Below are 23,949 nucleotides of genomic sequence, written 5' to 3' on the forward strand. Positions count from 1 at the left end.
ATAAGAGCTAAAACTATAAAACTTTAAGGAGAAAATTTCTATGGCTTGCTTTTCTTCATATAACAATATTTCCGATATCTTTGTATATTAAGAAATATACATCTTTTACATTTTTTAAAAGGTAAGAAAAATAAAGGACAAAGAGAATCCTTAAAACCTTTTAAAACATATCTTCATTTTTAAAATCAAATTTCAAAACCCACATGAGTTCCTTACCCATAGACTCAAACAATCTTTCTTCAACTGAAATACAGAAATATCCAAAGGAAAAGAAAAAACAATCTTTCTTTACCCTCCTTTCATATCGTTTCAATAAAATGAGGCTTCTTCTAGGGAACTGCAGTTTTGCCTCAGTAACTGTTTTCTAAGTGCTTTGCTAAAGCCATAAATAATAAAATAAATCTGCCCAGAATCTATTAATACCATCCATAATTTTTAAATATAAAAGGGTTACCAGAAGATCATGACAATATGAGAAACACTCCGTATTGCTATATGGTCTGGAAGTGGCCCGCCCTGGTTGATAAAGATTCATAATGCATCACATAGGATTACAAAGTTTTTAATTATAATAAAAAAATTATAATAAAACAAATTGAAACTATTCTAAGCATAAACTCTCCCCCCACCAATAATTCAGAGAATATCTCAAGAAATATATTACTAACTCTTGGTCATGAGTTGTGCTTAACAAAACGATAGATTTGAAGAGAGTCAATTACAGTCTATTAATTTAACCATCATGGCTTTCCATAACACCAAATGAAAGGCAACACATAATGCAATGTTACTGCCCATGTATTATATATTGTGCATAACAAATTACCCCAAAACTAATTTAAAACTATGAACATTTACTATCTAACAGTTATTATGGGTCAGCAATCTAGGCAGCTAAGCTGGGTACCTCTGGCTTATGGTCTATCATGAGGCTGCAATCAAAACTGTTGGCCAGGCTATAGGATCATCTGGCTCTGTGTAAACGAGGGGGGGCGGATTTTCTTCTAAGCTCACTCATGTGGCTGTGGGCAAGTCTTGATCCCTCACCAAATGGGCCTCTCCATAGGGCTGCTCACAACATAGCAACCTTTTGTATTGTTTTGTTTTACTATTCTCCCTTCTCTTACGTGTACAATTCAACGGCTTTTCACATATTCACAGAATTGTGCAACCACCACCACAATCAATGTTAGGACATTTCATCATCCTAAAAAGAAACCTATTACTCATTATCAAATCTCCCATCCCAACTCCCAGCTCTAGGCAATCACGGATCTATTTTCTCACTCTGTAGATTTGTGTATTCTGGAAATTCTGTATAAACGTAACCATACAATACGTGGCCTTTTGAGACTCAGTTGTACCACTTAGCATCATGTTTTCGAGGTTCGTCATGTTGTAGCATGAATCTGTACTTCATTTCTTTTATGGCTGCGTAATATTCCCCTGTATATATAAACCACGTTTTATCTATCCATTTACCAACTGGCATACATTTAAGTTGTTTCTATTCTTTGGCTATTATGAAGACTGATACTGTGAACATCTGCATACAAGTTTTGGTGTGAATATATATTTTAAGTTTTCTTTGGGTATAAACCTAGGAGCGGAGTTGCTGTGCCATTTGCTATCCCTATGTTCAGCTGTTTGAGGAAATATCAGACTGTTTCCAAAGTAGTTACATCACTTTGCATTCCCCATAACAGTGTATGAAGATTCTAATTTCTCTACTATCTCCACAACACTTGTTATTTTCTGTCTTTCCGAGTATAGCCATCCCTGTGGGTAGGACACGGTATTTCATTGTGGTATTGATTTGCGTTTCCCTGATGCTAATGGGATCAAGCTTCTTTTCAGGTGCTCATCGGCCATTTGTATGTCTTATCTGAAGAAACATCTATTCAAATCCTTTGTTTTTAAAATGAGTTCTTTTTCTTTTTATTGTTGAGGTGTAAGTCTTCTTTACATACTCTGGATACTAGACTTTTCTTATTAGATATATGATTTGCTCATACCGAACAACAAAGAGCATGTAGACAGGCTAGCAAAAGGAACTCTCATACACTGCAGGGAGGAATCTAAAACAGCATAACCACAACAGAAAGTAATTTGGCAATGTTTAGAAAATTACAGATACCCATACCCTACAAGCAACGATTCCAAGCCTAGGCGTTTACCTCAGCAAAATCCTTACACTTGGTAAAAACTAACATGGGTGGAACCTTGGTGGGGGAAAAAACATGAATGAAAATAGTAATCTAAGTGGAAAAGTCTCAGAAAAAAATCCACAAAGTATGATGCCATTTATATAAAGTTCAAAAACATGCAAAAGTAAACAATGTTGGGGGCAGGTTGTATACACATAAAATAAGTTTATGAAGAAAAGCAAAGAAATGATAGAATTCAGTGGTCACTTCTGAAGGGAAGGAAAGGGGGTGTCTAATCAGGAAGGGGCACACAGGTTTCAGTGGTGTGATAATGTTCTATTTTTTGAGCTTTATATATGCAAAGTACACCTTTTGTACATGTGACATATTTCATAAACATTTCTTTTCAGAAAGTTACACTGACATCTGAAGATCTCTCTAATATAGATACACACTGAAGAAGTTTCATTCCGATATACTTAATGCCGATGAAGAGTATTACGGTGAATCAAAAACTACATATAAACAATATTATCAATTACTTTTAACCCAACAAAGTGTATGCTTTGTAGAACTGAGAAGATGGATTCCCTGCCTTTTCCTGCTTCTTCCTATCTTTATGTAAGCCCCTCTTCCTGACCCAACCTTTAAAACATTGATCTAGATTAAATACCACCTCCTCGAGGAGGTTCTGCCATGCAATCTATCAACTGATGGGTTCTCATCCTCCTCTCAATTTCCACGGTATTTGTATTACTTCAAGGCCCTCATCACATTATCCCTAGAATGCACGTGATTTAACTCTTCTGTCAAAGATAAGCACCTGAAGATCCAGAACACTGATTACGTCAGCCTGGAACATAGAAGACACTCAATTTTTTGTTGAGTACTGAATAATGAATGAATGAATGAATGAATGAATGAATGAATGAATTGGAAAATCCAGGAATTTCAGAGAGAGGTGAGTAAAGATTTGGCCTACTTTTCTTTAAAACTCTCAAAAATTGAGTGATTAAATAATTATACTTCTTGATTCAAGAATTTCATCATTGAAATTCTTCAAGATATAATAAATACAAGATTAACAGTGGTCAGGTAAAATATAAAACATTTAGGGGCGCCTGGGTGGCACAGCGGTTAAGCGCCTGCCTTCAGCTCAGGGCGTGATCCCGGCATTACGGGATCGAGCCCCACATCGGGCTCTTCAGCTATGAGCCTGCTTCTTCCTCTCCCGCTCCCCCTGCTTGTGTTCCCTCTCTTGCTGGCTGTCTCTATCTCTGTCAAATAAATAAATAAAATCTTTAAAAATATATATATATAAAACATTTATAGTGCATACATTAGTTATTTTACATATTCACAGGGGGCCAAATCAAGGCATAATAACCTCCCGAAAGATTATTCACCATCAGAACAGTCCACTGCCTTAAAACATGTCTTAAAGTCAATCATATAACTGGAGGACAGGCAGAGTTGTATCTTCTATAGAAAAAAAAAAAATAGTACATACCATTTCATGACCTAAATTTGTTACTTTTAGAAATTATAGCAACTTTTTCTTTTTTTTGCTTTCAGATATTTAAATTGTTTACCGGGGCACCTTGGTGGCACAGATGGTTGAGCATCTGACTCCTGGTTTCAACAGGTCGTGATCTCAGGGTCATGAGATGGAGCCCCTAATCAGGCTCCAGGCTCAGCATGGAGTCTGCTTAAGACTCTCTCTCCCTCTCCCTCTGCCCCTCCCTCCTCCTGTGCTTGCTCAAGCTCTCTCTTTAAAATAAATAAATATTTTTTAAATTTAAGAATTAAAAAAAAATAGGGGCGCCTGGGTGGCACAGCGGTTAAAGCGTCTGCCTTCGGCTCAGGGCGTGATCCTGGCGTTGTGGGATCGAGCCCCACATCAGGTTCCTCTGCTATGAGCCTGTTTCTTCCTCTCCCCCTCCCCCTGCTTGTGTTCCCTCTCTCGCTGGCTGTCTCTATCTCTGTCAAATAAAATAAAATCTTTAAAAAAAAAAAAGAAAAAAAATAAAATTGTTTACCACCGAAAGTATAAACCTAAACATTATGTGCTTATGGCAGAAAAGACACTGCTTCATGGCGGGACCACGAGTGAAACAGAGCTGCTCCTCAAGAACTAGACACTACTGCTGATAACAAACAGGGAGTCTTGACGCGTTGAATCAATTCCTTCCTGTCTATGCATCTATAATTTCTCCCTGGAGCTAATTTAAGGAGACAAAAATGTTGAAGTATGGTTGCCAGGTTTAGCAAATAAAAATACAGTAAGCCCAGTTAAACTTGAATTTTGGATAAACAGTGGATTTTTTTTTAGTAATGCATCCCTTATGCAGTATTTATACTAAAAACTTTTTCACTGTTAATCTGAAATTCAAATTTAAACTAGATTATCTGTATGTTATCTGGCTACCCTAACTGAAGCCAAAAAATGGAGCAGTAATCAATCCAATTTCCTCACTTTGTAGCAGAAACCGAGACCTAAAGAAAAGTGGTGACTTACCTAAAAGTACACCAAAAATTAAGGAAGTGAGTTTACTTTGAAAAGAGAAAACATATTCCACTAGGTCTCCTTGGGTTCCATTCATAGTCCTTTCAACCTCCAATTCTGGCTCACCTCACAGAAACACCAAGTGGTCAAGCTGTAAAAGGCTATGGTTTTCCTCTTTCAATATCAAACTTCAAGTTTCAATAAATCTCTTTATCAACCCTAGTCTTCTAAAACAAAAAACCAGGAAACTAAGCATTCCTCTTAACTTAAAAAAAAATCATCCTGATAATTTTTGGTCTACAGACCACTTCATATTGTTTATACATTCACTCACTATATGAAACAGGACCTCCTTTTCTCCTAAACCCAGTTCTCTCAAAATCCAGGGTTTCAAAATATGTAATATGTTCATGTTATTCCATGACTCTAATGACTTTAAGTCATGTACTCTCCCAACTTACGTATTTTTCAGAGGAAATGTCCTAATCCATTCAGTTGGGTCTAAATAAAGGTCTTCAAAAAGTCTTCCACTCCCATTCTATACCTGAGCAACTAGGCCAGCAATGAGCATTAGGTCTCACTATTATAAAGACACACTTACATCCCTTGGGCCCGGAATGCAAGAAAAGATGGAAACAGGTCCATTGGAAGCTTGGGGGCCTTTTCCAAGTTTCTATATGCGAAATATACTAATTGTCTCTCTAATTGTATGACATACGGTTGAACAAAGTTGAAGGAAAAATAATAGAAAACTCCACATAAGCAAAAGATTCATCTTCTAGAGCCTGTCAAATTAACAAACACAGAACACTTCCTCAACAGTGTAACAGTGCTTCTCAACCTGTGATCCCTGGGGGCCCTTAGGGGTATTGCAGTGGAACAGGAAGACAGCGAGGCAGACAAAGGTTTCTATTTTCTTTCTTTTTTTTTAAACTAATTGGGCTTCCAGAGGAGGTTCTACGAAAGGTTTCGTTGCATCAGAAAAGCCTGAAAAAAAGCAACATAAACCACCACGACTTTGTATAGTAAGTTTTCTATTAAAAACTTCTCCCAGGTGAACAAGAATCCAAATCGTGTCAGATGAAAAATTTAAAGACAAACAGGAACTTAGCAATTAAAAGACAAATATCTACCTAAGTTTTCCCTCTGGCAGCTTCCAAAGTATGCAGGTCTCTCTCGCGACCACACACGTCAGAAGTGGAAGGTCCTCACAGATCACCTAGTCCAGACAATCATTGCAGACGTGGAAACTCGGGCCAGGGCCAGGGCTGAGGCTGACTTGCCCAAGGTCTCACAGCCCGCAAGGGCCGGACTTCAACTGGGACTCCACGCTGGCAGCCCCAGGCCCTCAGCGCCCGACGGATCCTGCGGCCCCCGGCTCGGCCCGGCCCCAGGGGCAGTCTCGAGCAGCCGGAACGGAAGGGCCCACAACCCGGGGTCGCAGCCGCCTTTCGGCCGGCTCCACGCCAGGGCCGCGACCCCGGAAGCTGCAAAGCCCTGGCCTCGGCGGCCGCCCCCGCCCAGCCCACCTGTCGCGGGCTGCACAGCCGGCAGCCACACCCCCTGCCGGGGCCGGGGGCCCAGCTGGCCTTGTCGACGGTGGACAGCAGCGACTGCAAGCGGCGTGAGGTACGCCCGTCCCCAGGCCGCAGAAGTTACCTCAGGTGGGCGCTGAGCTCGCGGCTGGTCCGCCCCGGCCCGCCCGAAGCATGCCGGACACCAGGATGCGGCAGGCCCGCAGCTCGGCCGCCACCGGGCCTGTTTACACCCCTCCGCCGGAGGACGCCACTGTCCCGTCACGTGACATGCGCGTCACGTGTTCGCCCGGGGGCGGAATTTGTGGAGGTGTTGCCCGGCAACGACGGCGCGCTAAGGGGCGGGCGAGCGGCGGCGGCGGCGGCGGCGGCGCGGTCGTTCTGCCTTCCTGGTCTGCGAGGTGCAGAGGCGAGAGCCGATGGGTGGGACGGGGTCCGAACGCGGAAGGGGTACACCCGCCTCGCTCCTGCTTCATCCCTGTTCACCCCCGGGCCTGACCGCTATTTTTATTAGTGCTTTGAAAGGAGAAGGGAATTAGTTCAAGTATTCTGATGTTGAACTTGGAGAAAAAAATGGAAATACTTGCAAACGAAGGCAGAGCGTTTGTTTAGCTTAAGGAACACTTGTGTTTACTTTCGCTCCCTAATCTGGAATGAATGGCTATTACACAGCCTACCCCACCCTGACTCCCATCCTAGAATGGGTGTGAGGAAGGCTTACGGAATTTCCAACTTTTATTTTAAATTATATCTTATTATAATTATCATGAGAATTAGTCTTTGTGTAAATACAAACATATCTAAATAAATATTTGATTCAGCATTCAGGTTTTGTCCACGTCAAACTTTATTGATTATAGTTGATACTTGTTTTTAGTAACTATTTCTACCAAGCTGTTTTCCTCCATCAGACTTTACAGAAGTTTCAGCCACTGCCAATTTCCCCCATAATATACATTATAAATTGCATAAAAGACTAATAATTTGTACTATGTTTTAATAAATTCATGAGAGAATTGTAAGCCAATATCTTCAAATATTCCAGAATTGTTCTGTTGTCCAGGAGTGATCTAGTGAATAGTTAATTCCTCCATACAATCCTGATCATTTTGCATACAGGGCTAAGAGCAAACTGAGTGGGCTCAAAATATCCTTCAGGTCTGTGCAAGGTCAAGCAGCCTCTTCATGAACACACCTAAAATGCAACATCACAAAGAGTAGAAAATACAGTGATGAGTTTTCTCCATGCTCATCTTTTACTATGGAAAAGAGGTTACAAGGTCAGTTGCCACAACCTGCTTGACTTTTTCTGCTGCTTCTGGCAGCAGATGTTCCGTGAAGGCAGGAATAGTATCTTTTACTGGTATACCTTATGCCTAGACCATGCCTGAGAAGCAAAAAGTTGGCTAATCTATGGCTTGTGGATCTGTAGGAAGTGGCAAAGACTCTTCACATATCCAGAGGGATCTGTAAGTTAGGCAGTACTCATGAAGACAATGCTAGGATAAGTCCTGGCTCAGCCATTTCTATCTAGGCAATTTAACATTTCTGAACCTCTTCATCTATCTAAAAGAAAGATAGTACCTACTGCATAGTTATGAAGATGAAATGAAATAATGCTGGCACAGCCCTTTAAAGTGCCCAATACATACAGTGCTCAATAAATGTTAACCATATATGACCTTTGGCAAGAGGGTAGTGATATAGGAGGTCAGAGTCCAGAGGGAAAGGCAACTAACAGCTTGAATGGGTTCAGGATCTGGCTCTGGACTCTTGCCACCTGGGCTGGAGTTGAGCATTGCCAGCAAGGAAACTAAGCACAGCCATAAAGAAATCTTTGCATTTAGAATGGAAGGCTACGCATAAGCGAATTGCTCATGGGTGACCAGGTCTTCACTCCAAGGGAAGCACTGGCCTTATGGCAGCAGGTTAATCCCACATCCTGTTGGTGGTGATGGGGACTCCTAGTTTACTACCTGTCCACTGCTTCAGCCCACATAGGAAAATTGCCTGCCGTCTCCTAGAGCTTGTGGGAAGGAAAGAAGTCATCACCAAATGGCTGGACGTTATCTAGTTTTTCAGTTAGGGTTTCACTGCAAACAAAATGCATTGGTAGGTAGGATAAGATATACTATAATTATTACTATAATTATATATGACTCTATAACAGCATATCATCCAACACAGTGGGTATACTAGGGTTCTTACTAGAGTGATGAATGTAAGGAATAACAGGAGACTTGCAAACGGCGAAAGAGGTGAATAATAACCTGCTAAGGTGTTACAAAGCTATGATGTGGTAGAGCCACCCTCGTATTTATGTCTCCTGATTCCAAGTCTAAATGCCTTTTCCTTTTTACTAATAACCATAAAAATGTGGTTTGGCCTTCCTATGCTATGCTAAATGACAGTCTTGCTTCACATAGTATTTGTCATATTTCATAAGTAGAGCCAACAGGATATTCAGATTGATTAGAGGTATTTGTAAAAGAACAGAGTGAAGGATGACTCCAAGGTTTTTGGCCTGTACAACCAAAAGAATGGAACTGTCATTTACTTAGATGAAGAAAGGTGTGAAAATTAATAAAAGGGGAGGGCACATATTGCATGGTGCACTGGGTGTTATACACAAATAATGAATCATGGAACATTGCATCAAAAACTGGGTATGCACTGTATGGTGACTAATATAACAAAAATTGTTAAAAAGAAAGAAAGAAAGAAAATTAATTAAAGGGAAACCTCACTAAAATGGAGTTGGGAGGCCAGAAGAGGGAGCTCTTGTGCCATACCACTCCTTGTCAATTACCAGAAAAATTATCAACTACCCTAAGAAAGGATTAACAGGAAAGAATTATCAATTACAGGTCCTGATAGGAAAAGATGTACAGTGCCTCTCCTATAAGAAACTGACTATGCCAGCAATTCAGCCAATAAGAAACCCTTATCATCCTGAATTCTTTCTTTTCTCCAATGGACTTTTGTTCAAAAAAGCCTCTCCCAACTTCCTGCATCTCCATAAAATAATGTTCCTCTCTTTTGTTAGACTACCCTAAGGTTTTTGCTATACCTTGCTTCTCCTGAATTGCAATTCTCTGCATTCCCAAATGAATTCATTTTTGCTCGTAAAATAACTTTTATTTTTCTTTAATAATATTTTTTATTGTTAGTCACCATACAGTACATCCCTGGTTTTTGATATAAAGTTCCATGATTCATTACTTGCGTATAACACTCAGTGCACCATGCAATATGTGCCCTCCTTAATACCCATCACCAGCCTATCCCATTCCCCCCCCTCCCCTCTGAAGCCCTCAGTTTGTTTCCCAGAGTCCATAGTCTCTCATGGTTCCTTCCCCCTTCATTTCCCCCCTCTTCCTTCTTCCCTTTCTTCTACCGATCTTCCTACTTCTTATGTTCCATAAATGAGTGAAACCATATGATAATTGTCTTTCTCTGCTTGACTTATTTCGCTTAGCATTATCTCCTCCAGTGCCGTCCATGTTGCTGCAAATGTTGTGAAATCGTTCTTTCTGATAGCTGAGTAATATTCCATTGTATATATGGACCACATCTTCTTAATCCAGTCATCTGTTGAAGGGCATCTCAGCTCCTTCCATGATTTAGCTATTGTGGACAATGCTGCTATGAACATTGGGGTGCATATGGCCCTTCTCTTCACTACGTCTGTATCTTTGGGATAAATACCCAGTAGTGCAATTGCTGGATCATAGGGTAGCTCAATTTTTAACTTTTTAAGGGATCTCCACACTGTTAAAGTCAAAAAAGGATTTGTGCAGGGGGGGAGAAAAAAATCAAGAATTTGATTTTGGACATGCTAAATTTGACATGCCTATTAGCCACCCAAATAGAGGTGTACAATTAGCACTGCACAGAAGACAATGGAATTCTGAGGATATATATATATATATATATATATATAAATTGATTGGTCAGTGGTATTTAAAGCCACAAGATTGAACAAGATCACACAGAGCAATAACTTTCACACCTTCTGATCTCAACCCAGGATACAAAATACATTTTCTAGACTGACCAAATACATGCAAATAACTTAAAAGTTTCAAAAAGCAAATCTACCCTCCCTATAATTCACTATTTCCTTTCTTTTCCACTTTATTTTGTTTCATTTTTTAAAAATTTCTCCCAACTCAACTGATTTTTTAATCAAGTAACAGTATGGCCTTACAGTTCGAAAATCACTGGAGGTTGCTGACCAAGGACATTAACTTCATAATTGCAGAGGAAATAAAAGATCCAAAGGCTGCTCATGTGGCACTTTGGAGATGGGAAGACTAGCAAGAAACATAGCAGGAGCAGCCAAAGTAAGAGGAGAAACAAAAGAGAGGAGTTCTAACGGTTAAGCGAAGAAAATTTTTTAGGGAGAAGGAAGTGCCTCAGTGTGTCATTTCATTTGCTGCCGAGAAGTTGAGTAAAATGAGAACTGACCTTTGGATTTAGCAGTGGAGAGATCTCTGAGAACTTGAGAAGAGAGCAATTAAGATAAAGGGATACAAGCCTTATTGCAGAGATAGTGAATGGTGACAGCAAGCAGATTTCCTTTTGCTGCAAAAACGGACAGGGGAATGGAACAACAGCAGACAAGAGATGTGGGGGTTAGGTTTTCTGTTTAAATATTTATACACTAACAGAAATGGTTCAGTGATGAGAAAATATCAGGGCAGGAGAGTGACAACTGTAGGAAGGAAATCCTTGAGTTGGCTGGAAGGGTCATCCTCGATAGATGAGCAAGGGGATTGGGAAGGCACGATGCAGATAGCTTGGTATGTTTGTTGTTAGATGCATACAGAATTTCTTTTCCAGGGGTGCCTGGGTGGCTCAGTCGGTTAAGCATCTGACTCAAATTCAGCTCAGGTCATGATCTCGGGGTCCTGGGATCAGGGCCCCATGTGGGGCTTTGTGCTCAGTGTGGAGTCGTCTTGAGATTCTCTCTCTCTCCCTCTGTCCTTCCCCCCACTCGCACACACTTTCTCTCTCAATAAATAAATCTTTTTTTTTAAAAGAATTTATTTTCCAATTGGTCCCTAGTTTAATAAAATAAGTTGAGAGTGAAGACAGGGAGAGGGGGCTGGTGGTTTGAGGAGAGAAGGGTAAAAACCATCCAGGAGTGCTACGTCCCAGCCCAGCCCTGTGACTTCCCACAGGAACGATTACCGTTCTGTCTCCTGACTTCCATCCTTGCCTCCTACAATCTTTTCTCTACAGGATCACGAATGATTTTTTAAAACTTAAATCCAATTATGTAAACCTCCATTATCCCAATTTCATGCCTATCAAATCCTCCATGATGTAGCCCCTTATTTCCTGTTATCCTCCTTACTTGCTTTGCTCTAGCTGCCAGGCTTCCTTGCAATTTCTTGGTTTCTTCAGGCTTAGAACCCTTTCCCCCAATTTCCTCACTTCCTTTGTGACTTTATTTAAATGTAACTTTCTCATAGAGGAAGTCTTTGACGACCCTTTCTAAAACAAGATTATGTCACCCTATTGTGCTTGTTTTTTTGTTCTTTGCATTTAATACCACCTGTGGCAGAGACATTTACAGCTCATTAAATATCCTTTCCCCACCCCCCCATAACTCTGGCAATTGTGTAAGGCATTATGACTAGCTCTAACCAATGGGCTATGAGCCGAATGTGTATACACCTCTAGACAAAGTCATTGAGAAGCTGATGAGCAAACCTCCTGCCCTCTCTCCCCTACTGCAGCAATCTTAGAGAATACATGTTGCAATGGAAACAGCCCCAATCAGCCTGAATTGCCTCATCAGTAGCTACCCTGGGAAGCTGCCTGACTCACTGGGTTTTGCATAGGTGAGGAATGAACTGTGTTAAACCACTGAGCTTTGGGGATTAATCTGTTACCACAGCAATATATAGAATCTGTTAGGGTCTGAATTATGTCTCCCCGAAAATTATATGTTGAACTCCTAACCCCCGTACCTCCTACTGTGACCGTACTAGAGATAGACTCAGCAGTTAGTTAGATTCTAATAGGACACCTGGAGGCCAGCAATGAGGTGGTCCTGGTCAGTTATCACGAAAGTCAGAATCCTGTCCTGGCAGCACGCCACAAGAAGCCAGATCAAACCAGACAGACCCAAAATGGAGGATGCTATGACAGGAAACCTGACCAAATTAGGAAGAAGCAGCAAGAAACTCGGCTTCCTGCCCCAAGTAATAACTATTCCACCCCCTAGTTAACAACTATCTATAAAAGATAGAAACCCAACCCAAACCCCAGGGCACACAGCTCTGTCTTTCTCTCTCTCTCTGCCTCTCTCGCTCATATCTTGAGAGCGTACTTTTCGCAGCTTTCCCGCTTCCATTACTCATCTACTGTGCTGCATGTCTGTCCTGAATTCCTTCTCCTGATGAAACCAAGAACTTTATTCCTTCAGGTCTGGATGGGTTGAGGCCCCAAGGTGCGGGGTCCCCCTAGTTCACACAACAATAGGGCATTTGAAGAGGTAAGGCAAAATATGGTCATTAGGGTGGGCCCTGATCCATTAAGATTGGTGTCCACATAGGAGGGGGAGATTAGAACACAGTTGTGCATGGAGGAAAGACCATGTGAAGACCCAGGGAGAAGTGGCTATCTGCAAACCAACGACCTTCTTCTCAGAAGAAACCCACTCTGCCAACTCCTGGATCTCTGACTTCTAGCCTCCAGAATTGTGAGAAAATAAATCTGTTGGGTAAGCTGCCCAGTCTGTGGTACTTTGTTATGGTAGCCCTAGTAATTGAATACAGCAGCCTAATACACCGATATTCCATCCAGCATGTTTATTTTTATATTTATTTTTTCCTCTAGAATGTGAGCATGCAATGAAAGCAGGGATGTTGTTTAGTTAAACACTACCTCCACAGCACTTAAAACAGTGCATGACACGAATAGATGCTCAATATTTATTGAATAACTGAATACTGTATTTAAATGAAAATTTTAAAAAGATTTACTTACTTGAGAGAGAGAAAGAGGGTGAGAGGTAGAGGGAGAGGGAGAATTTCAAGCAGACTCCCCACTGAGTGTAGACCCCAAGGCAGGTCTTGACCCAATGACCCTGAGATCATGATCTAAGCCAAAACCAAGAGTCAAAATGCCCAATCAACTGAACCACCCAGGTGCCCCTTAAATGAAATTTTTTTCAAGGAAGATGTTTTTTGGGCACCTGGTGGCTCAGTCAGTTAAGGCAAAACAGCAGGGATACATGCTTAGGCAGTAAAACCATAAAGAAATACAAGAAAATGACTATTACAGAAAAAGCGGTTAGTTACCTTTATAGAGGAAGGGGTAGTGATTGGGAAAGTATAGGAGGCAGGAATGGGTTCAGGGGTGCTGGCAATATTTCATATTTCTCAACCTGGGCAATGATTACACAGAGGTTTGGGGCACCTGGGTGGCACAGCCATTAAGTGTCTGCCTTCAGCTCAGGTCATGATCCCAGGGTCCTGGGATCGAGCCCCTGCTCGGCAGGAAGCCTGCTTCTCCCTCTCACACTCCCCTTGCTTATGTTCCCTCTCTTGCTGTCTCTCTCTGACAAACAAATAAAATCTTTTTAAAAAATGATTACACAGAGGTTTGTTTTGTGACGTTATTGAGCTATACATATTTTGTGTATATTCACTTTTCTTTATGTGCATTTAGAATTTTTTAAAAATTAAAAAAATAAAAATTTAAAAAAATTTTTTAAAATTGAGTATCTGTCTAGGGGACCAAACATATAAGAGAATTTCCATAGTAAGAGAACAGAGGCAATGGAGAGGGGAGATAACTTTTTTAAAGAAAAAAAAAATCCTTGAGCTGTAGAAAATATTGAGACTTCAGAAAGAATAGATACAACAACGTCAAGAAAAATGGATGAAAAATGAATGAAATTTCAGATGTCCAAAAACTAAGAGAAAACGCTTTAGTCTCTGGAAACAACCAACCAACCAATGGAACAAGAAAACCAACCACCTTACTAACAGAGATCTAAGTATTAGATTGGCATTAGGATTCCATCAGTAACAGTCTATACAGAAATCAGCGTTTCACTGCCTTCAGATTTTTGAGGAAAGACTTCTAGACCGAGCCAAACCACTAATTAAGTGTGAGGTCATATAAAGGACAATTTTACACATGCCAGGAATGACAAAGTTTCTATCTCCAAGGCCCTCCATGATATTCTCCTGCAAGATCCTGAGCCAGAGAGGAAAAAAAGATTTCTGTGAAAGCTGATGAAATTTGAGAGGGGTTCCATAGACTGGATACCATATCAATCAACACTGTTTTCTTTTTTAAAGGGTTAGACGGAAGTTGTGTAGGAGAATGTCCTTGCTTGGGCTTATTACTGGTATATTTATGGATGGATAGGCATCACGCCTGAATTTTAGTCAAATGGTTCGGAAAGACTAAGGATGATGATTACAGACACCCACCGAGAGAAAACAAATATGATAAAATATCAATAGCTAAGGAATAATAGATGAAAGAACCTTTGGAATTCTTTTCTCTGTTCTTTTAACTTTTCTATAAACTTGAAAACATTTCAAAATAATAAGATAATTAAAGTAAATTAAATTACATCAAAAGGCAAATGATTATGTGAAGAATGTATATAAGAATGATCCCTGATAAATAAACTATATAATTAACAACCTGAACATTCTTACCTGATAAGATATAAGCACATTTTATGACATTAAGAAAAAAAAGCAATTGGAAACAAAAGCATAAGCTATACAAAAAAGCAATAAAAAAAATAAGTGTGGCATAATTTTGAGCAAATGAAGGAAAATTCATTTTATCTATATTTAGTGACACTGGATAATGGAAAAGAAAATATCATACTATCATACTATTTGAATCTTCAATAAATAGTATTTGTATACATGCAATATTTTAACTTATCACTTTCAATTTTTTAAAAGTTTTCTTTCTTTTTTTTTTTTTTTAAAGACAGACAGACAGCATGGGGGGAGGGACAGAGGGAGAGGGAATGAGAGTCACAAGCAGACTCCGCCTCCCAATGCAAGGCTGGATCCCACAACCCTGAGATCACAACCTGATCTGAAACCAAGAGTCAGATGCTTTTACTGACTGTGCCACCCAGGAGCCCCTGCTTTCAATTTTTACATCAACCTAAATACAAGGCAGAAAAGGCAATAATATCGCTTAATGTTGACAGATCACTAAAAAGATTTAGTACATTCTTAAAGTTTTTTCAATCATTCAACAAATATTAAGGGCTTACCTGCAATGATTGGGATCAAGGATGGAGAGATGGACAGGAGGGCAACTCCTACTCTGATGGACTTGCCATCTTATGCAATTCAAAGGATCACAGAAATATTAAAATAATACTGTGGTAGAGTCCATGAAAGAAAAGTATATGGTAGGGAGAGGAAAGGTAGTAATGATGGAGTAAGCATCTGAAAAACCACTGGGTATTAAGGATAAAGAAACAGGCTGGGAAAACTAAAAGAAAGTCAATGTGAGCAAATTCTGGAAAGCAGGGGAAACAGTACAATTTGAGGTTCGAGAAATTGGTGGGGGCTAGAACACAGGGGCCTTACTAGGAAGAAGTATTAAGGATTTGGGTCTCTATTCTAAGAATAAAAGAAGTCACTAATGTATTTCAGGCACTGATGTGCCCAATTTTTTGGTTCTCAAGCTCACTACAATTGAAGTGCAGAAAATGGGGTTACATTATGGACACAGAAGTAACTCAAGAAGCCCAGTTAGGAAGCTTAAGTAGTTACAATAGCTCAGATGAAAGCTATGGTGGTATGGACTAGGGTAACTGCAGAGGAGTGGGTGAATTTGAAATAGAACTGACCAGTATGGACTAAATGTATATGTGTCCTTCAAATTTGTATGTTAAATCCTAACCCCAATGTGGATGTTTCTGGATTAAGGAAGTATTTGAGATGAAGTGAGGTCATAAGAGTAAGGCCTTGGTCCCATAGGATTAGTGTTCTTATAAGAGACACCAGAGAGCTCCATGTATGCACACACTGAGGAAAGGCCATGAGGACACAATGAGAAGGCAGCTCTCTGAAAGGACGAGCAAGCGATCTTACCAGAAAGCCACCCTGCTGGACCTTGATCTGGGACTGCCAGCCTCCAGACCCATGAGAAAATTAATTTCTGTTGTTTAAGCCACCCAGTCTATGGTATTTTGTTACGGCAGCCCCAGCAGACTAATATACTAATAAAAATTGGGGAATATGGAGGTAACGTGTTATCAGGCTAAATTTCTGATCTGTAACAATGGGGTATCAAAAAATAATGTCTAAATATATTGGCTAGTGTTATAATAGTAACTACCAGAAAAACTAAAACAGAAATTCTTAAAAGAGATGGAGAGGGGGGTGTCCACGGTGAAATTTCTACTTTCGTTTTTTATTCTTATGTAGTTTTTCTAAAATCATCTATTCATTTTCATCAACCATTTTTATTTTTATTTTGTTATGTTAGTCACCATACAGTACATCCCCAGTTTTTGATGCAATGTTCCATGATTCATTATTTGCGTATAACACCCAGTGCACCATGCAGTATGTGCCCTCCTTAATACCCATCACCGGCCTTTCCCAATCCCCCACCTCCCTCCCCTCTGAAGCCCTCAGTTTGTTTCTGAGTCCACAGTCTCTCATGGTTCATTCCCCCTTCTGTTTATCTGCCCCTCTTCATTCTTCCTTTCCTTCTCCTACCGTCATCAACCATTTTTAAAGTTTAACATAATTTTCAAAGAAATAAGAGATACCTTTATTCCTAAATTTCGGTCATTCACTATATACTTTTATCATTTGTTATACATACCTTTGCTTGTCAATTTTCAATCAACTTTTTTTCTCTACATCAATTTATTTTCAACTTAAGCTACTTAACAGTTATTTTATGATAAACATTAAAAGCATATTTTTTAAAAGTTCATCCATGTGTCACTTAAAATCTTCTTATGTTTCAAGATAGGAATAGGGTTCATACTTTGGAAAACCCCACTAGAAAGAAGATTGGATTATCTATCCTGATGGCTTAAAACCATATTAAACATATACCAGGAAATTAATTCCTGTATTCTGTTATATTAAATCCCTCCACAAGTCACAACACGGATAAAATTTTTAAACATCTGAGTATATATTTGAAATTCTCATGTTAGAATGATTAAAATGAACTAAACTTAACCCGAAAAATATTTCACAAAGCTATATGTTAAACAATCTAACTTTTAACGTTGCTAAAACCAAATACTTACTGTTTAAAAATAAAATCCAGAGGGGGTGCCTGGGTGACTCAGTTGGTTAAGCATCTGAATCTTGACTTCAGCTCAGGTCATGATCTCAGGGTCGTGAGATTGAGCCTTGTGTAGGGCTCCGGGCTGGGTGTGGAGCCTGCTTGAGATTCTCTTTCTCCCTCTGACCCCCTCCACACACACACTCTCTCTCAAAAAAAAATAAATAAAATAAAATCCAGAAACTGAGTTTTATCACATAAAATTAGTTTAGTTATATATAACAATATAAACACCTTCATTTTTCATCACGGTTGAGCTGTCCAGCATAATTAATTTATTTAACTAATGTTTAACCAGTGTCTACATGCAAAGCACTCTGATAATTACTGGGGATGCAAAGACAGATCTGAGATCTATAAAATTATGATCACCTCTCTATAAGAATTTAGAGCATAAAGAAATGCTTTCCAATGATATTATTTCTTTAATTCAAATGGTTTCTCTCTCAGTGACTTAAAAACTAGCAAAACAACAAGGACAAAAAACTCAACTTTGACCAAGATCTTTGGTAAATTTAAAACAAGACTTATTTCTACATGGTCTTGGTTTAAAAAGCATAGTGCACTAAGCATATATCAATACCCTAACCATTCATATTTATTATTGAATAAATGTTCTGGTCCATTTTCCAGCAGCCTATCCATGTAATAGATTTTAAATGTGTAAAGCACATGTTGTCTCGATAAGGCGGGGGGGGGGGGAGAAGTGCTCAACACAAATGTAAATATTTTCATTAGTTTGTATAACTCCCCTTAAAAAGTATGCCATCAACCCCTAATTGTATCACTCCTCCACTAGTATCTTTCCCACTTGTAAATATATTTCCATCTTGAGATGCCTTCAGAAAGATGAAGGCTCTTTATCCATTTAACATTTAATCTCTTTTAGGAAGTAGAAGGAAGGGTAGCAGAACTCTCCAGTTCATTCACCCCTGTGTGGAGAAAGAGACCCTGTAGAGCACCTAAATGAGCCTTCTGGTACCACTGCAGATACCACTTGGGTTGGGCTACAGTTGCAAAGTCTATTTGGGCTGCCTGCCACCTGTTTACCAGGGTTCAGGATCTGATTCAACTAAGCTCTCATGAGCAAATCAACTCAAAAAAGCTTATATTGGTTATACTGGTTACATCCGGGGAGCAGGGCCCTTATACCCTAAAAGAATACATTTATACTAATAGTCATTTTTTCCAAGTAGAATAAATTACTGATTTATTTAATGAAATGGTTGAAGGTATTATGCTAAGCAAAATAAGTCAGAGAAAGACAAATACCATATGATTTCACTCATGTGGAATTTAAGAAACAAAACAGATGAACACAGGGGAAGGGAAGGAAAAATAAAATAAGATAAAGACAGGGAGGCAAACCATAAGAGACACTTAACTATAGGAAACAAACTGAGAGCTGCTGGAGGGGAAGTCGGTGGGGGTATGGGGTAATTGGGTGATGGGCATTAAGGAGGGCACGTGATGTGATAAGTACTGGGCGTTATATGCAACTGATGAATCACTAAATTCTAGCTCTGAAACTAATAATATAGTATGTTAATTAAATAGAATTTAAATAGAACAATTTTTAAAACTTATTTATAAAAGAAAAATTATTGTAAATAATCAAATAATCAACTCATAGTGAAAATGAATATTTATTTGAATTTCTTCTGGTAATAGCACTCAACTTAAAAACAAACCAAGCTGTGAGATTTTGTAAAAACAAACCAAGCTGTGAGATTTTGTTTTAAGTGCAGCCATTTTTCAAAAAGTGAAAAGCTGGATTCCGTATTTAATGGCAACAACCATCTATTGTAAAACTACCATTCAAAAAGCAGTATTTTAAGAAATATATAGTATGATTAACATGATGTGTTTTATAGAATGGATACATATGAATGCCAATCTGAATATGGGAGAAATATATATGTGTTAAAATCACACTGGGAAACAAAATGTTCTTTTTATAAAAAGTAGCTTGAAATAAAAAGGAACTTGCTAGTAAACTCAATAAATTTTCACACATGGGATTTTTTTAAAAAACAAATCCCCACCCCCCACCCTCACCCCTCAAAAAAGTGGTGGATTTGAGTAGAGCCATTACATGACGGCACATTTCTGTACAACGTGGAAGCTGGTTACACAGTCAGTGATAACTTCCTAAAGTGCATCTTTTGAAGACTTGTCTATTAAATTGCAATATCAAATATAAAATAGTTAACACAAGACATGCAATAACAAAGCTAAATCATTATAAAGTTTTTAAAACTACTTTTAAAACTTTTGATTCACCAAAGGATAAAGATGTCAAATACAGTAGTATACTTTCTCCAACAGTATGCATTGTATGCTTTTGTCATTTGGCAAATCTTTTGGAGTCGAACAAAAATAATGCAGTCTGAACAATACTTCTTCTGTCATTGTAATACAATTCCTAGGCGCAGAGCAAGAGCTAGATTTTTGGAAGTTTGGGTGCGTTAACGACAGGATTTGCCTCCTGTAAGTATCTCCTCCCTGCACTCTTGTAATCATAGGTGCAGCTGTGAGTTTCTGCATAGCGATGAGATGCACAGAAGTTGTTTCCACATCTAAAGCACAAAAAAAGTTCATGTGAATAGTCACATTTCTATAGAGGCTCATCTCTTTGGAAGATCAGAGCTTGACTTCAGGTATCCAACAGGAGCCCTCTGGTTCTCTTAGCAATTTTCAGCGCTGACATTTCCCTTGTGCTCATAAACCAGCACAAGTACCCCAAAAAGAAAAAGTTAACTGTCCATGAATATGAGAGTTTATAATAAACAATCTATTATGCAATGAAAACAGGATACAGATCTTTATGAAGGAGAAAAATTGCAAAAGCTGACAAATATGTCTATCATTTCTCTTATACCTTGTAAACCTGGGAGAACTGAATTTGTAAGAAATTCAGTCTCAAAAGAAAATCACATAAAACCTAATTATGCCATGAAAGGATTTTTTAAGTATTTCTATCAAACAAGATGAGCTGTTTCTATTTGAATAAAACGTACTCTAAAAAGCAGTAATTTTAGTACCTGCACTCAAACTAAGGGCGGACACTGTCCTCAGCATATTTATCAATGCTAATGAAAGAAATAATTATGAGAAAATTCATTATTTTTGTGAATATATTATTTATCTGTTTTCAAATAAAACTGTACCATATAATAGTTAAATTAACAGTACAATAACTTTAAATTTAGTCCCTTTTGTGTTCAATTTAAAATAGAATCTTGGAGGAGGGGTTCTTCCAAGTTGTATTCAAACAAAAACCAAGCATATCTAACATAAAACAAAGAAAGTACATTCTCCCATTGATTTAAATCTCCTAACTTGAAGGGGAGGTGAGGATCTCATGATTTATAAACTCAGGAGCTGTCTACTTACTCTTTACTTTAACCAACTAGGAGCTCAACGGAGGGCTGCTTTGAACATCATCTTAATGATGTTATGAGTAGCCAATTTAAAGAATGTTTTCTACTGTGTACCCATGCTGAGTCACCACAAAGAAGGCATCTCAGCTTTTCTAGCCAGCCAACCTGCCTGCATTCGTAGCTAGTAGCCAGTCCAGTTTTCTTCCCACAAAGGAAACAATGCTTTGTTGCTTTCTTCTTTGTTTGAATAGGGGCATTCACAGGTGGGAGGTGATGAGTACATTCTCCTGTTTAAAGTAAGGATACCTTGATTAATACAGGCACAGTACTTCAAATGTGCGATAGTATTAAGCAAAATATAAAACACATCCCTGTCACAGGAAACTTCCTTGCCATAAAAAATTAATTTGTGCTATTTTTATACGCAAAATTATCTACAGAATCTGCAAGTGAAGATGCAGTAGAACTGTTATATTTTTAAAGATGCTTTAGGTTTCTACTGAGACTTATATTTTCAGGACTTTTGTATACACTGGCACTTTTCTGATTACTTGCAAGGGCAATCAGTGATTGTAAAGTACATCAAACTTTGCCAGAGAATCAAGAAAAATATCTGGATCAAAATCATTTTTATGAGGCCTCTGAGAGGAAACAATGTAATATATAACTCAAACACCCTATTCTTTTACACCAAGAAGGAGCACCAGAGTATCATGAAACTGGTCTTTTAGTCCTGATTATACCAATGAAATTATATTCATCAAACCACAAGCAAGTTATTTATTCTTTCAAAACTTCAATTTATTCATTCTTAAGACAACATAACATGCATTTTTCTCCCTTAGGTTTCTAAGTGTTTTAAGGTCAACTCAGTTCTCACATGTAAAAAGCATTCTGAAAATTTTAAATGTTATAATTATATAAAATATCCCATTATCAATAGTGACTAAAATGGTGCACTGCTCAATTTCACAGTACTACTACCTTCCCAAAAAATACTTACTAAACTTTGTACTATTGTAACGACTTGATTTTTTATCTTAAAAAAAAAAAAACTATTTATTTGCATCAACATGGATGGAACTGGAGGAGATTATGTTAAGTGAAATAAGTCAAGCAGAGAAAGACAATTATCATATGGTTTCACTCATATGTGGAACATAAGGAATAGTGCAGAGAACCGCAGGGAAAGGGAAGGAAAACTGAATGGGAAGAAACCAGAGAGGGAGACAAGCCACGAGAGAATCCGGACTCCAGGAAACAAACTGAGGCTTACAGAAGGGAGGGGGGTGGGTGGAAGGGGTAACAGGGTTAAGCATCTGCCTTCGACTCAGGTCATGATCTCAGGGTCCTGAGCTATGTCAGACTCTTTGCTCAGTGCGGAGTCTGCTTCAGATTCTTTCTCCCTCCCCCTCTCTCCCTCCTTCTCGTGCTCTCACTCTCAACAAAATAAACAAATAAAATCTTTAAAGATAAAGAAAAAGAAAAGAAAAAGAAATAATTAAATCAATTACTTTAATTAATAAGTGAAATACTCTTAGAACTGAGCAAAATTTCAACAAACCTGACTCAAGCAAGAGGCTCAAAGTCACTGCCCACAGCTGTTATTGTAACAAATAACAGTACAAGCACACTGTGCTTGGCGGCACTAAAAGGTCAAGAAGCAAACAAAGAAAACAAAAACAAGGGGGAAGGAATGAGAAGAAAAGTGGTAGAGTCTCAATGGTACTGGTACTTACTCGCTGCTGAAAAAGGTTTGGGAGGCCTGGGCTTAATGTTTATATGGCAGCTAGAAGTCTCTGAAAATCCTTCACAGGTTCAAGAAATTGGAATTACAATGAATTGGTGCTATACCTTTTGTCACCCAGATTGGGTGCTGGATATACAAACCCAGTAACTTTAAGCCAGCTTTATTACCAGTCTGAAGTACTTGCCCAGATCTTGCCTAAAACTGTAAACAAAACTGGAAACTGACTGAGTGACTTCTAATGGTAGAAACAAAATTAAAAACTAAATGAATGACTCCCAATGGTGCCTGGGTGCTAACTCAGTTAATAATAAGCACTTTCTTCTTCAAGTGCACTTAGAGTTATCAAGAACAAGGTGATGGGGTACTTTCCACTTCTTAAAAAATGAAAATAAGATAAGTATTTGCAAAGGACACGCGAGAAAGGCATATAGTACCAGATATCCTCTGGAAACTCGTCTAATTGCAATTATCTTTGAAATTCAGGTTTAGAATATTCTTCCCCAATGGAATAACCTGTTGATAATAATTTAGTTCAGTGTAGTCATATTTTCATTTTTTTCTTCCCTTGGAATTGCTTCACTTAATGTTTCCCAAACTTTTTTCATTTGAGAACTCTTATGAATGTGCAGAAACACACAACACAGTAGTGACAAGAATGAGCTGGCAGGGAACACAAATGCAGTCTTCTCCTATGAGAGCGGTTTCCACATACACTTCCATCCTTTTATGGAAATACAACTTTTTTTCTTATTTTAATGTTTTTTTATTATATTATGTTAGTCACCCCTCAGTACATCCCTGGTTTTTGATGTAAAGTTCGATGATTCATTAGTTGCGTGTAACACCCAGTGCACCATGCAATACGTGCCCTCCTTACTACCCATCACCAGTCTATCCCATTCCCCCACCCCCCTCCCCTCTGAAGACCTCAGTGTGTTTCTCAGTGTCCATAGTCTCTCATGCTTCATTCCCCCTTCTGATCACCCCCCCTTTCTCTATCCCTTTCTTCTCCTACTGATCTTCCTAGTTCTTATGTTCCATAGATGAGAGAAACCATATGATAGTTGTCTTTCTCTGCTTGACTTATTTCACTTAGCATTATCTCATTAGCCATCCATGTTGCAGCAAATGTTGAGAACTCGTTCTTTCTGATAGCTGAGTAATATTCCATTGTATATATGGGCCACAACTTCTTAATCCAGTCATCTGTTGAAGGGCATCTCGGCTCCTTCCACGATTTAGCTACTGTGGACAATGCTGCTATGAACATTGGGGTGCATATGGCCCTTCTCTTCACTACGTCTGT

General features: G+C 38.9%; 2 protein-coding genes across 8 annotated transcripts in view; both read right to left on the reverse strand.

Annotated features, from left to right (window-relative positions):
* Nucleotides 1-6,459, reverse strand: part of MARCHF8 (membrane associated ring-CH-type finger 8) — a 131,601-nt gene extending 125,142 nt beyond the window's left edge. For 2 of the 6 annotated variants that reach the window (XM_045809870.2, XM_087862932.1), the window contains exon 1: nucleotides 6,313-6,459. The gene's annotated coding sequence lies outside the window, so the exon portion shown is untranslated. Of the gene's footprint in view, nucleotides 1-5,786 lie in introns of all 6 variants that reach the window. The other 4 variants (XM_087862931.1, XM_087862933.1, XM_045809869.2 and 1 more) reach the window with 4 other exon arrangements.
* Nucleotides 6,460-19,137: 12,678 nt separating this feature from the next.
* The window catches only part of ZFAND4 (zinc finger AN1-type containing 4), a 78,690-nt gene continuing 73,878 nt past the window's right edge, over nucleotides 19,138-23,949 (reverse strand). For both annotated transcript variants that reach the window (XM_045809934.2, XM_045809935.2), the window contains 2 exons: nucleotides 21,063-21,180; nucleotides 19,138-20,089 (listed from right to left, as the gene is read on the reverse strand). In XM_045809934.2, coding sequence (XP_045665890.1) covers nucleotides 19,954-20,089; nucleotides 21,063-21,180 — 254 coding nt within the window. In that variant the 3' untranslated portion in view covers nucleotides 19,138-19,953. The remainder of the gene's footprint in view (nucleotides 20,090-21,062; nucleotides 21,181-23,949) is intronic.

This window comes from Ursus americanus, chromosome 6 (assembly GCF_024610735.1).
Source record: "Ursus americanus isolate L20-20 chromosome 6, mUrsAme1.1.p, whole genome shotgun sequence".
NCBI classification, from domain to species: domain Eukaryota; kingdom Metazoa; phylum Chordata; class Mammalia; order Carnivora; family Ursidae; genus Ursus; species Ursus americanus.